General features: G+C 45.1%; 1 protein-coding gene across 1 annotated transcript in view; it reads left to right on the top strand.

The window, feature by feature from the left end:
* The window catches only part of CNIH3 (cornichon family AMPA receptor auxiliary protein 3), a 207,689-nt gene that overhangs the window by 90,701 nt on the left and 102,549 nt on the right, over window positions 1-14,439 (top strand). Inside the window, exon 2 of the mRNA XM_075595510.1 lies at window positions 6,440-6,508. Coding sequence (XP_075451625.1) covers window positions 6,440-6,508 — 69 coding nt within the window. The remainder of the gene's footprint in view (window positions 1-6,439; window positions 6,509-14,439) is intronic.

Raw genomic sequence — 14,439 nt, 5'->3', positions numbered from 1 at the left:
ACAGAAGCCCCAGAATCCCATTCAAATGAATTGGGTTCAGAGACTTTCCTGCCATGGAGAAGCAAAATAGTCAATCTGTCGAAATCACAATTTGTAGATGGTTAACAATAAAAGGTTTATCATTCAAGAATAAAATCGTTATCTCTAAGGTGAGAATGGCCTATAATTCCCAAAGAAAAATTCTCAGCTACTTATTACATACATATTTAGTCCAAAGAAATGATCTTCTTTCTAAAACTATAGGGATGTGCTCAGCATGAAATGATGCTACTCAGAGATCTTCCTAAGACACTAAAGGGGTTGTGTATTACAATAGCTATGGGGCAAAACGAGTGCAATACTGGTGCAGAATAAAAAAAAGATCAATTTGAAAGTATTGAGATTTTTTTATTTTGGTAAATGTGGGTCTTTGTTCATGGCAGTTCCATATTTCTTCTTATCTTTACACATCTATATTTATATGGTAGCTCGATTCCTTTCATTGTCACTCCTTTTTATTCAGTTGAGATTTATGTACAGAATAGATGTTTTGATATTTTCTATGAATGCAAAAAAACTCATCTGAATATGTTTCACATAAATTATTGGGCAACTTTTACATACTGCTGTTATTGCAATGTTCTCTTTTCCCTCTTTGTGTTCCGTTTGGAAGTATCTCATATAGAACAGTTTTGAGTTGTTGCTTTCATATAGTGATTTGAATATTTCTGTGATGGTTTTATAGCTAATATCTCTTTGCACTTACCATGACTGCCTCCTGAGGAATGACACTGGGGAATGCTGTATAGAAAAACACACGTTTATATAGTCCTATTAGAGCAATTGTCCAATGACTGTTTTTAAGTCAAGTTACCTGGGCCAATAGAATTAATCTTGTCGTATAAAGGAGACAGTAGCAAACTTGCAAGACACACCCTCCTGAAGAAGCGTGAATCGCTCGAAACGCGTAGGGGGATCTTGACGTGTCCACAACTTAGAACGTTGCGTGATAGCACGTTTTGGACAAAGCAGAGATTCCTCCCCCTGTGATTCAAGAGAGCGCTGCTCTAGCTGGGCAGCTGCTCTCGCGGGATTTTTCGGGGTACCCTGGGGAAGTCAGCCCTGGTCTGCTTCCGGTTTGGTGACCGTTTGGTGGTCCGGGTTGAACTAACTGGAAAATATGCCGTGGGTCTCGTTCCACGATCGTCGGCGGTGTGAGGGAAGCACACGCAGTCCACGTGATCTAACTTATTGTACGTTTTTATTGATATTGTATGTATATTAAGGAATATTTCTCTAACAAAGCTGTTTCCCTGCGCTCCTCCCTTTGCGAGATATAGACTGGCCATCGTTTTGGCCTAGCCACTGGACATGCATTTACCTCAGGGAAAATAATGTCCATTCCTGATTTAGATGACGTCCCATTATGAGCTCTTATTTAACATAGCTTTGTGGATCTAGCCCTTAGTGATGCGCAGTATGAATAAGAAACTTGCTCTAATGCTTTACCTCCTACACAGCGCATATATAGTTATTGCTGCTGATAATGTTCAAAGACAAGGTTAAAGGCACAACATTTTCCTAAAACCCTTCACAAGAGCAGCCTTTCAATGTCTAGCTGATTACTTTAACATAACGATGCTAAAGCAAAACACAGTATAATTGGAGTGTAATGGTTTGCATGGCCCTGTGTTATATCGTGCTTTAAGCATCTTTTCTGTTAAAATAGCTCTCTGACCTTCAGACAACTGGTTTAAATGCAGTTAAAAAGTAGTCTTGTTTTTTTCAGGCCAGTTTGTGATTGAATAACAGCTTCTGGATGATACATTGGAGTATGTTGTGCCCACCTTACAGTAAATGCTTCATGGCTCTGTTTCTTCAAAGAAGCTGGGTGCTGTTAATCAGCTTCTGGAAGCTGCTCACATAATCATAAAACTTTGAAGATAATACACCAGACTTATTAAAAAAAAAAAAAAAAAATTTGTTTTATTAAAGTCAACATTTCGGGTGCTATAACCACACCTTAATCAGAACCTATAAGGATCCCCAACATGGTCGCCGAGGCAGGTCGTCTGCCTCTACCAACATGGCTGCCGAGGCAGAATGTGAGCCTCATTCTGGATCTATTGCCTGCACCTTCCTGTTCCCTTTATAAGGCCCTCCCTTCATTGTCTGTGCAAGGTTCTGTTTACCTTGACTCCTGCTGGAAGCCGCATTCTGCCTGCCTATTACTTGCCTGTTGTCGAACAACCAAGCCTTGACGATTCTGCCTTCTCCAGCCCTGACCCCGGAACAGTGATTACGATTATCCTGCCTTCTCCTGCCCTGACCTCGAACCCTCACTATTCCACTCTTCAGGATTCGGATCCCTGGTGCAGTCGTTCTCTACACTCCACCTCTGCCTAGCGGGTCTGTCTCCGGGACAGTACACAGCGACGTACGCAACCGTAACACGACCTAACTGAAGTCCTGACGAAGGTGTGGTTATAGCACCGAAACGCAGACTTCTATAAAACTATTTGTATTGCTTAATAATTCTGGAGCGTGTTATCTTCAAAGTTTTATGAATCACAGCTTCCGGAACCTCACCGGTCCATCACTGAGCCAATAAGAGGGATAACAGTGAGCAAAGTGTGATGGTATGAGGGTGTATGGAGTTTTTAATTTACATAGTTACATAGTAGAGGAAGTTGATAAAAGACATATGCCCATCAAGTTCAACCTATGCTAAATTTAGACAACAGATACTTTATCCTATATCTATACTTCTTATTGATCCAGAGGAAGGCAAGCAAAAAACCCCAGTGACATATCATATTACTTATTTGTTATGTCCCTGTATACCTTGCCTTTCTAAAAAAAGATATCCAACCTTTTTTTTGAACAAATCTATTGTATCTGCCATCACAGTCTCCATGGATAATGAATTCCACATTTTAACTGGCCTTACTGTAAAGAACCCTTTCCTTTGTTGCTGGTGAAATCTCAATTTACATTGCCAAACACTTGTTTTTCATTTACAACACCAGAGTACCACAACTGCTGGAAGAGATGGGTGATGAATGGTGCTCACAAATCACATGTATGCTCTGTGTGAATAATCAGATTGACTCCATAAATGTCCAGGGTGCTGTATAAATGTCCCCAATAAAGCAGTCCATGCACAAAATAACCCAAGGGAGATAGGAGCCTAATGATGTCCACCTGACAACCACAATAAATGGCCCTTAATACTTTGCTCACAAGGGAATCATATATGATGTAATCAATAGTACTAGCATAGGTAATATAGTACAGGGCTATTGCCCAATACCTGCCAGTATCCTGCCAGGACAGTCCAGTCACAACAGGGTGAGCAGTCCTTGAAGGTAAAGCCAGAAGATATGGGAAGAAGCAGGAGCACAGCCAGAATCCAGGATGAAACAAATAAAAGATTCCAGGGCAACTGCAGCTATAGATGAATTTATTGAGTGTAACTCACAATGGAAGGTGAAAAAACACACCTACGCGTTTCGTCCGTGAGGACTTTATCAAGGTGTGAGTTACATATAAAAAACAAACACTTTTATAATTTACCTTTTCGCGCCACTCATTGACAAGAGTGACATCATCGGCGCGAGCCCCAGAAACAGGTCGCGCTGACGCAACGTCAGCCCCATATCGCCCCGAGTATCAGCTGACCAAAAATAAAACAAAACAAACTTTAATCAGTCCCTAAATGGACAAACATAGTACAAACAGGAATAAAACAATGAAAACAAACAAATTAAAAACGTGTATACCTCCTATATATAGATTTATAGATTCTTGAAATAATATGCATAGATGATAGAAAATGGCAAAAAGAAAAATAGACAATAACACACTAGCAATTAGCATATTAACACATTAGCACAGATAATATTATATGAATGCAGCAAAACATAACTACTTCTTAAAGCCATTCATACACCCAAGTACTTATTTAATCCTGTCTAATCAGTGATATAGAGTAACCCTCTCCTTCATCTACATTGAGCATCACTTTTAAAATATATAGTCCTCCTGATCTAACAAAAGTGTAGACGACTATGGGCAGTTCAAATGCAAAAGTTATCATGAGCACATATTAGCTACCCAAAGGATATATAGGAAAAAACAGAACATGAGGTCATATATATATTTGCACTATTGTTCACTTGCACTTATATGGGGCTTTTTAGTTTATTAACTATTGCCTTCACTTCACGTGTTATCCAGTTTTAGTTGCGCACTGTTCCCTTTTTCTGTTCATATCTGGAGTTACCCTGGAATCTTTGATTTTTTGATCTGGATCCTGGCTGTGCTCCTGCTTCTACCCATATCTTCTACCACGACCGCTGTACTGACAAACGTACGGCACCACTTTATATTGATAGAAAATCCAAATTATTTTAACCCCATGGTCGGAGTTAACACATCATGAGGTCCGGCACATCTGGTGCCCCATGACTAGAATCTGCCCAAATCCGTTTCTCAGATTTTCGCTGATGTTACCTCCCTCCCCCCCCTAAATCCGTTTAGTGGTGTAAAATCCGCATAAGGATTTGGACGGTTTCAATCTGCACGGTTTCATAAAAAACCGGCCCTGGATACAGCCCGTAGACTGATTTGTAGAATGCAATCCGCGGATTTGATTCCACAAACCTGTCCACAGGTTGCGGAATCCGCAGAGTGAATTGGTCATATTAATAGAAAATCCGCAAAACGCGCATCGGCCTTTTTCAGATTGATTCGCTGAAATCCGCACACCAAAGGAACCCCCGCCTGTTGACTGCGGATCCAAATCCCACCCCCCAAAAAAATCGCCCATCTCTATCCATGACATAGTTGCTACATCATGGGCTTTTTGCTAGTTTTCCTTGGGAGATCTGAAATGACCGGACCAGAAAGGGAAGAAGGGAAGAAGGGACTCCGCTACCGCTGTGTTCACATCATCAGTGACGACGTGACCATGTGATTGCTTGCGAGGAGCAATGTGCCAGAGGGACCGTGGCACTCAAAGGGTTAATAAACCTCTGTCCTTTTTGACTTTCTAAGCATAGATAATGGATTTATAAAAATATGGGCATTTTCCATCACCCAGGCACTACTATATTATATTATTTTTCACATATACAGTATATATATATATATGTATCCCTTTACTAGTGTCTTATATATTCACAAATATTCACAATATCATTGTATTCGCTTTACATTGGACTTTCGTGGAAGCGCTGTTCATTACCACTTTTTGGGTGTTTATAAAAATATGGTCAAAATAATTTTTGTTCGATGTCAGAGGCTGTGCCGCGGCTATGCTGAAGCCACTTAGACCAATAAAGAGTCTGCGGTGCCTGGGGCAGTGAAGCAAAGTGGGACATACAGCAACGACTTGCACCGTGAATACGTTACATGCAGGCTTTACAAAAAAAAGGAAAAAAAAATATCTCTGTAATAAAATAAAATAAAAAAGCGATCATTGTTTTTGGGGGAAGGGCACCTTTAAAAAAAACTGGTGGCATGTTATTGGCGTTGGAGTCTAAGAATGTATTAACCTGAGCAAGGACTCGCTGGAACGTCATTGTAGGAAGATTTCCGCAATATTTATCCTATTAGGACATCAAGGGAAAGAGTCTTTTGGAATCAATAACGGGGGGGGGGATAGTGGTTTTTTTCATGTAACAGATCTACGGTGGAAGATCCATTTGTCATCACCTGAATGTGGGCGAAGTTGTTAGTGTCTGGGAGTCCTGAGCAGATAGGGGTCAGAATTGTTCACGTACAGTAGGTATTGCGCCACTGTAAAAGAAAATACGTGGTTTGGGACACCTGGAGGCTTCCAAAAATCAGCACAAGTGTTCTGGCAATTTGTGGGACGTGTACAGAAGAAGAGGGCTGAAGTTAGCGCTGCTGATATTGTTAATTGTTGAGTGTTGCTGAAGGTGCGACGGAAATGTGACGGGACACCTACTTTTCTAAAGAAAAAAATTAACAATTTGGTGAAAATGGCAACATGTGGGCATTTCTTTACCAAATTTTAACAAAGGCGATAATTCACTTTTCTTTTTCATTAAAAAATAAACTGTACATTTAATAACAAAAAAAAAATCCTTAAAGTCCACACATCTCTATGTATAGGACATCCAAATGAGTACAGTACCTGCTAAATAGGCGCTGCTGGAGGGTATGGGCAAACGTAGTTTGTACAGTTGCTCACACATGGAGATGTTGTGAAATGTTATCCTGGTTCTTTGTGCAAATGTCTTGACAAATCCGTGCAACGCCAACAAGGTTGGATTGCAGGCCCCTGTGGCAGCAGAGGGATCAGGAAGAGGCTTTGATGGTTAAAAATAGCCCTAGTACAATAAAATGTCTCCTGTAATGAATGCATATCCTCTGCATAGCAGCAAGGAACACACACGATTGAGCTCTTCTCTTTGAATCGTTTCTTTTGCAGATAATTGCCTTTGATGAATTAAGGACAGACTTCAAAAGCCCAATAGATCAGTGTAATCCTGTGCACGCGGTAAGTATCCCCAATCACTTTCTTTCGCAAAAGCTTATTTATTCAGTAGGAAATAATGGTGTTAGTTAATGAGTCCAGGGCATGGCATTGAGAATTCCTGGTCATTGCATTTAGGATTCCAGGACATTGCATGTAGGATTCCAGGTCATGGCATTTAGGATTCCAGGTCATGGCATGTAGGATTTCAGATCATGGCATGTAGGATTTCAGATCATGGCATGTAGGATTTCAGATCATGGCATGTAGGATTTCAGATTATGGCATGTAGGATTTCAGGTCATGGCATGTAGGATTTCAGATCATGGCATGTAGGATTTCAGATCATGGCATGTAGGATTTCAGATCATGGCATGTAGGATTTCAGATCATGACATGTAGGATTCCAGGACATTGCATTTAGGATTCCAGATCATTGTATTTAGGATTCCAGGACATTGCATTTAGGATTCCAGGTCAAGGCATGTAGGATTTTAGATCATGGCATGTAGGATTTCAGATCATGGCATGTAGGATTTCAGATCATGGCATGTAGGATTTCAGATCATGGCATGTAGGATTTCAGATCATTGTATTTAGGATCCCAGGACATTGCATTTAGGATTCCAGGTCATTGCATTTAGGATTCCATGTCATTGCATTTAGGATTCCGGGTCATTGCATTTAGGATTCCAGGTCATTGCATTTAGGATCCCAGGTCATTGTATTTAGGATCCCAGGTCATTGTATTTAAGATTCCAGGTCATTGCATTTAGGATTCCAGGTCATTGCATTTAGGATTCTAGGTCATTGCATTTAGGATTCCAGGTCATTGCATATAGGATCCCAGGTCATGGCATGTAGAATCCCAGGTCATGGCATTTAGGATTCCAGGTCATTGTATTTAGGATCCCAGGACATTGCATTTAGGATCCCAGGACATTGCATTTAGGATTCCAGGTCATTGCATTTAAGATCCCAGGACATTGCATTTAGGATCCCAGATCATTGTATTTAGGATCCCAGGACATTACATTTAGGATCCCAGGACATTGCATTTAGGATCCCAGGACATTGCATTTAGGATCCCAGGACATTGCATTTAGGATCCCAGGACATTGCATTTAGGATCCCAGGTCATTGCATTTAGGATTCCAGGTCATTGTATTTAGGATTCCAGGTCAGTACATATTGTCCTGTGATAAAAATAATAAATAATTCTGCAGATCAGCGACATGCTAATTTATTGATTACATTACTGCCAAGAAACCTTAGTGTGATAAACCTACATTATTCTAGTCCATCAGCGTTTTCCTCCTAACTTGGACTTTATGTCCATGTAATAAATGGCGATAACAGTACAAACATATCATTTTTCTGGGGTTTTATTTGTATATGACCTGGCTGTAACCTATTTTAAAAGCTCAGCTTGCGAACCTGTGGCAAATAACAATGGTATGGCGAGTGCACCTTTTTATAAACCGTCTGAGAGGGGTAAATGATAGCTAAAATATAGGGATGTGAGGCTACATAATTGTAGAGCTTTGCTCTTTATTACAGATGATAAAAGTAAAGAGCATGTTATCTACAACCAACAGCGAATTTACCTTCTTGCAATTGAGCCGCTCTGAAATGGTAAAGCGATCCTTAAATGACCCCAAACTCTAATACGTTGCATGGGTCAGTGTGATCCTTCTACCTCCAGAGGATCTGTCCATGAGAAAGTGTGAGTCAGAGGAGGCCAACTCCAGCCACCACCAGGCCAGGTTTTCAGAATATCCCTGCTTCAGCACAGGTGGCTCAGTCAACGATTAAAACCTTCAGACATCCTGCTATCCTTAAAACCTGACCCGTTGGTGGCCCTTGAGGACTGGCGTTGGCCACCCCTGGTGTAAGGTATTGTGCGTACAAATGGGTAGTCGTATAAGTCGCTAACTTATTAGAAGTTACGGGTTTGGACTTTTTATTATTATTCCTGCCTATAGGAGTCTATGTACTGAGATCATATTTGATTTTTTTTTTTTTTGGTGCTAAAAAGTAGTATAAACCTTCATAAAATGTGTGCCGTACCTATGAAGGCTTCCTAGGCGCACACAATTTCAAATGGGATATCTGGGCCCAAAGAAAGCTGTTTGCGATGCTTAATATGTTGTCCCTATAATGCATGGGCTGAAATTAGGAAAGTCCATTCTAGATGATGGGACAGGTGGAGAAGCAGGTGGGGAGTTTTCATAAGGTCAGGTGGGATTTGGGAAAGGAAAGCACGATATATAGGAAGGCTGTAGCACTACTGTGCTGCATAAGGCTGCGCTTATAGTGGCGGCGACAGTACGCGACGTCGCGTCAAAACAAATGCATTGCCGCCGTCGCGTGCGCTTTTCAGGGACCTTGATTCTGCCCTTAACAGTGCCAATAACATGCTTTGTTTGCACTTATAATTAAGTAATAATCCCCGAAGAACAGGGCATTACTGGCCAATAATGCCCTGGCTGGGAGAATTGAAGTCCTGAGGTAAAGCCGAGGGACTTTAACCCAGCCAGGGCATTATTGGCCAGTAATACCCTGTTCTTCGGGGATTATTACTATCACAGGCTTTTCTGAAGCCAGGGTCACGTTTGGTATGAATGGCTGCCGATAGCATTAACACAGTTCCCTTTTAAATCACTCCAAGTCCTGTAATATTTCCTCCACTTTATTGGGAAAAGGCAGCAGGATACAGATACTTGTGGATGGTGTGTAGTGGTGATTATTAGTTAAGAACCGGTAAAAAGAGATGGCCTCACCAAGGGGGATAATCAGAGAAGGGGTTCTGTACTCACTGTCTCCAGGGTGTAAAAGGAAGTGAGGTGCAGTGTGTATAAAGGAATAGTCTAGGGGCAGACCATGTCTGAACAAACAGGAGGGGGGGCAGACTAGCCCATTCTGGTGAGGATCTCAGAAACTGCTGTAGCAGCTCACTGATTCCATGCTCGCAGGCAAGGAATGCAACATTGTTGCAAGCCACACAGGCAACAGTATGTGTCTGCGGACTCCATGCAGCTGGGAATAAGATCTGACAGGCAGAAGCTGCAAAGGAGAGAGGGGGGTGAGTCAGAAATGTGGTTCTTGTTCCATAACACTCCCCGTCTGGTATCTGTAGATATCACTATATAACAGACTATGTGGAACATGTGTGCAATGCATAACAAAGATAACATCACATTCTCAAACAATGCAAGAGTCCATGTCCACATAGCGATGTGACACCGGCCGGTATCACTGGTATCAAGGTCCCTTGGCCAAGGTTCTTTGGCAAAGGATGCAGGGTGGATGCACAGCTCCAGGTTTGCTGGTTGCACCACAATGTCTTTGTATAAAAGTCTCTGGCACTGTTTCCTTTTAGTCTTGTAAGAGAACAGTCCTTTTGTCTCTGTAGTTTCACCCACAGAGTGTATCCCCTTGTAGGTATACCAGCCGTGGCAGCCTGTTGCTCTATCACCTGGCGTTTGGCAGAAGGAGAGGGCTTTTGGCTCCTTGTGGGAGCGGATTACTGTCCCTGGAAAACTGGTTGTCGAATGTACTCCAATAAAGGGGGCGTCGTTCAGGGAGACTCCCTGAAGCTGAGCGCTGGGGTTGAACATTACCCGGATTTGATCGGGTTCCTGAGGGTGGTAGGCCCCAGGTGATTGGAGGTACCGACATTCTTCGCCTTCCTCCATTAGAGGTGCTGGCTTTGCGTGGCCGGTAAAGAATATCTTCTGGATGAAGACCACAAAGTTGTTTTTGGTCTCTGGTTCCCTTTGTAGGCCGCAGAGGTGCGAGGTGAACCTAGAGATGGCATGTTCTCCATTGTTTGGGAAGCGCCTCCTTGGTGAACGGAATGGTAGCGGAGTCACCCGACTGCTTAGTCCGTCTTTAGAGAGCTCCTTGGTTGTTAACTTCGGGAATCCTCTATCTTCCCTTGATGGTGTTTGCTTGTCATCGTTCCTTGTTGTCTGGAACGCTGTGCACCGTAGTTCATCGGTACATTTCTCTTGCACGAGAACATCTCCGCGTAGTTTGGTGAAACACTTTTGTGTTTCTTTGTTGTCTGCCATCGGGAGGTTGTTTTCTCCCTGGACATGACGAAGAACAGTCTCTTTTGTCCTTGTAAATCCTTTTGGGAAATGTCTCTGCAACTGTCCCCTCTTACGTGTTTGAATGAACAGTCCTTTTGACACTGTGGCTTCGCCTGTGGGGCGCAATCTTTTGCGGCTATGCCAGCCGTGGCAATTGGTTGCTCTGTTGCATGATACTCTGTGGGGAGGAACAACTGTACGTCTTAATTGTGCCCTTGCTCGCGGGAGTATTGTCTGATTGTTTGTTGTTTTTAGGACGATCCCTTTGTCGGTCACCTTTGGGAGGTTACTCTCTTCCTTCGGTGGAATCGACTCATCATCCTTGGCTGTCTGGACTACTGAGCATCCTAAGCCATTGTCGCATCCCATCGGCGTGAGGGTGTCTTTGTTGGTCTCAGGGGTATGACCTTGTCTTTTCTCTTCACTTGGCCCTTCGGTCACTTGGAGATGGCCAAGACATGGTTCAGAGAGAGATGTGTGTCCACATTCTGTCACCTCCGTTCTGCGGGCATCGACGTAGTCTTGCCCGTGCTCTTTGTTAGTGCACGAGTTGCCCACTATCACCCATCCTAGGTCGAGTCTTTGGGCGTATGGCGCGTTGTGGGGTCCGTTGTGCTGTTTACGGACTTTATGTACCCTCATGATGTCCCTACCGAGCAGCAGCAGGATCTTGGCGTCTTGTTTCACCGGCCGGATGTGGTTGGCTATTCCTTTGAGGTGCGGGTAATGGAGTGCCACGTCTGGTGTGGGTATCTCGTCCCTGTTTGTGGCCATGTGGTTGCACTCGATGAGTGTGGGAAGGGGCATGTTCACTTTGCCGTCTATTGAGCATATGGTGTAGCCATTCACTCTTCTCCCTGTGGTCTCCATTTGCCCTGCGCACGTTCTGAGAGTGTAAGGAGAAGCACCATCTTGTATGTTAAACATGTCGAAGAACTCTGACCTGACCAGTGATCGGTTGCTCTGGTCGTCGAGGATTGCGTACATCCGAATAGCCTTCTCAGGTTGTCCCTGGGGGTGCACTGCGACAAGGCAAATTTTGGAGCAGGACATTTTGTCACCTTCTTTTCCGCAAACTTCAGTGCGCTGAGATGTGACGGATGTTGACTCTCCTTCTTCTTTCTCCCCGCCATGCTCCGCTATGGAGGATGGGTTCTTGAGTTGGTGGAGTGTCATCGCCTCTGGGTGTAATGCTGTCACGTGCTTGTCGCTCTCACACACTGTGCATTTGATCTCTTCCTTACAGTCCCTGGCTAGGTGAGTCGTGGAACCGCAGCACTTGAAGCAAACTCAGAATTCTCCAAGTAACCTCTTGCGTTCCTCTAGGGACTTCATCCTGAACCCAAAGCACTTGTTGAGTGGGTGTGGCTTCTTGTGTATGGGACATTCCCTGTTTCGGTCCCTTGGTTCCTTGTCTCCCGCGACCGACTGATCGGGAGTAGTTTGGGTCGTGGGAGGCACGTCTGTCCTGCGGGCCGAGACGGGTGTTTGGGGGTTACCATATCTCGTCGCTGGTTTCTCGTTCTTCAGGCTGCTCGCACTGTATGTGGTTTGCGCACCTAAGATGAAACTGGGATCGTTCCTTGTCCTTGCCGCTTCGCGGATGAAGCTCACGAAGAATGAGAATGGGGGGAAGGCGACTTGCTTCTCCCTTTTGTATTTGGAGCCTTGTGAGATCCATTTTTCTTGGAGGTTGAAGGGTAGCTTCTCCAGGATGGGTCTCACTCCACGAGCTGAGTCTAGGGCGTTGAGACCTATTAAGGAATGGTCTTTCCTCACGAACTCCATTTCTTGCAGCAGGTCCCCGAGATCTCGTAACTTCGAGTAGTCTTTAGTTGTGATCTTGGGGAAGCTCTCGATTCTTTTGAAGAGTGAATCCTCGACTGCTTCGGGGCTGCCATATGTCTCTTCTAGCCTTTCCCACACTAGGTCAAGACCTACTTGGGGTTGATGCGCGTTTGCCGTCCGAAGTCTCTGCGCTTGCTCCCTGGATACGTTCCCCAGGAACTTGACTAACAGGTTGAGCTCTTCCCTTGCTGAGAAGTCCAAGCTGTCGATTGCGTCTTTGAACGTGAACTTCCACGTCCGGTAGTTCTCAGGGCGGTCGTCGAAGCTGATGAGTCCTGTGTGCACCAAGTCGCGCCGGATCATGTACTTGGCTATGTCTGTCAGACCTGAGTCATCGGCGCGTTTGTCCCGTTCCGAGGTAGTTGCTGGGACGGTCTGCGCGGTCGCCTCTTCTGTGGCGTGGACGCGTGATGGCTGCTGGCTAGTGTGAGGGGCTGTTTTCTCCCGCGTGGGTGTACCTGGATTGCGAGCCTGTGGTGGTGCATCCGTGTGCGCGCTGGCGTGTGGATCACTCTTGTGGCTGTGGCTATCCCAGGCAGCATGTGCCATTGCAGGAACGGCATCTTCTCCTCGTGGGCCTAGCAGGTCTTCAGTATCTGTGGAGTCGCTCCATCTGTGTTGAGATGGTGCGCTGGTGTTTACACTGAAGAGGCTCCTGACGTAGTCTTCAGTGCGTTGGACTGGATCCTCTGAGGCTATCCGTCTGTACGGTAGCTCCCCGCCGTCTTGTCTCGCAGCTGCTTCTAAGACTTCGGCTTGGGCTATGGCGGCGGCGGCGTCCTCCTCTTTGGTTAGGGCTTCTAGATCCGTGTCCAATTCGGCCTTTTTACGCGCAGCGGCAGCGGCGGCATTGGCGGCGGCATTGGCAGCATTTTGCTTTTCCTCTTCTATGCGCGCCTTTTCTGCCCTTACGGCCGCCTCTCTCCGACCATATTCAGCCCTGGCACGCGCGGCCTCTGCTGTGGCTCGCGCCTTGGTAGCGCTCGCGCTTGCGCTGGACGCGTTAGATTGTGCTGATCTTGCTGACCTTGATGAGTGCCTGGATGTGCTTGAGCGCTGCGATGCGGTTTCTAGCAAAATGTCTTTCCTCTTACTCTCGGCTTCCGTGATAGAGGTTCGCACGCGGCTGTCACGTGTCAAGTCAATATTGAGCTGTAAGTCCCTTTCTTGCAGGCTTTCACCGGTGTTAGCCCTGGCCAGGTAAGTGACGTATGCCTCTGACAGTCTTTGGTAGCGTGCGTGATCTATCTTTAATTGAGTTATTGCCTGCTCGAGCTGTTGCACAGAATTGCCAGCGCCGGCGACATTGCATACCCCAAGTGCGGTTGTTTCCCAGGCCAACTCTAATTTGGTGCGGTGCGCTTCAACGTCAGTCTCATATTTTTCGCGGGCCTTTTGCGTCAGTGTGACTGTCCGTTTGGGCCTTGCGCCTGCCTGCGCCTGTTGCAGATGCGCAGCGGTCTCTGTGTCTGAGAGATCGCTTTCCTGCGTGATGTCTGGTGAGGCTCTGAGTTCTTACATGCTGTAGGTGTGTGTAGGCCTTTTGCCAGTGCGTGTGGCGTGTGGTCTTTTACCTTGTCAGCGATGGGCGTCTGTCTCAGATGATGCCGAGCGGTGTCCTGCAGCGTGCAGCGTTGGGGTATCTGTACTTACAGGTGTCCGTTGGCTCCTCACTGTGGGGCTGAGCAGCGGGTGGACTCAGACAGAGAAAAAGGCAGTTAGGAATTGTGAGAGAAGCACTGTTTGTTGCAAGGCTGCTGTGCAGTTTGAGCTACTGGTTGTCTGTGAAAGCTGCAGACTGTGTAGTCATGGAATCTGGAGTAGCATCTCCTGTGAGTGTCTGTAAGGCACAGATATCTTTTCACTCTGCAGGGAGTGCTCTGTGTACTATTAGCAAAGTAAGGCTGCTCACTGTCTTTGCATAAAGCTGTGGTTGTTTGCTGTGTAGAGGCTGGTGGCTCTGTGTAGCAACGTGCTTGTGCAGTGTGGTGAGAGCCTGCTGATTATTTG

This window comes from Ascaphus truei, chromosome 4 (genome assembly GCF_040206685.1).
Source record: "Ascaphus truei isolate aAscTru1 chromosome 4, aAscTru1.hap1, whole genome shotgun sequence".
Classification (NCBI taxonomy): domain Eukaryota; kingdom Metazoa; phylum Chordata; class Amphibia; order Anura; family Ascaphidae; genus Ascaphus; species Ascaphus truei.
This window is presented reverse-complemented; position numbering and strand designations above follow the sequence as displayed.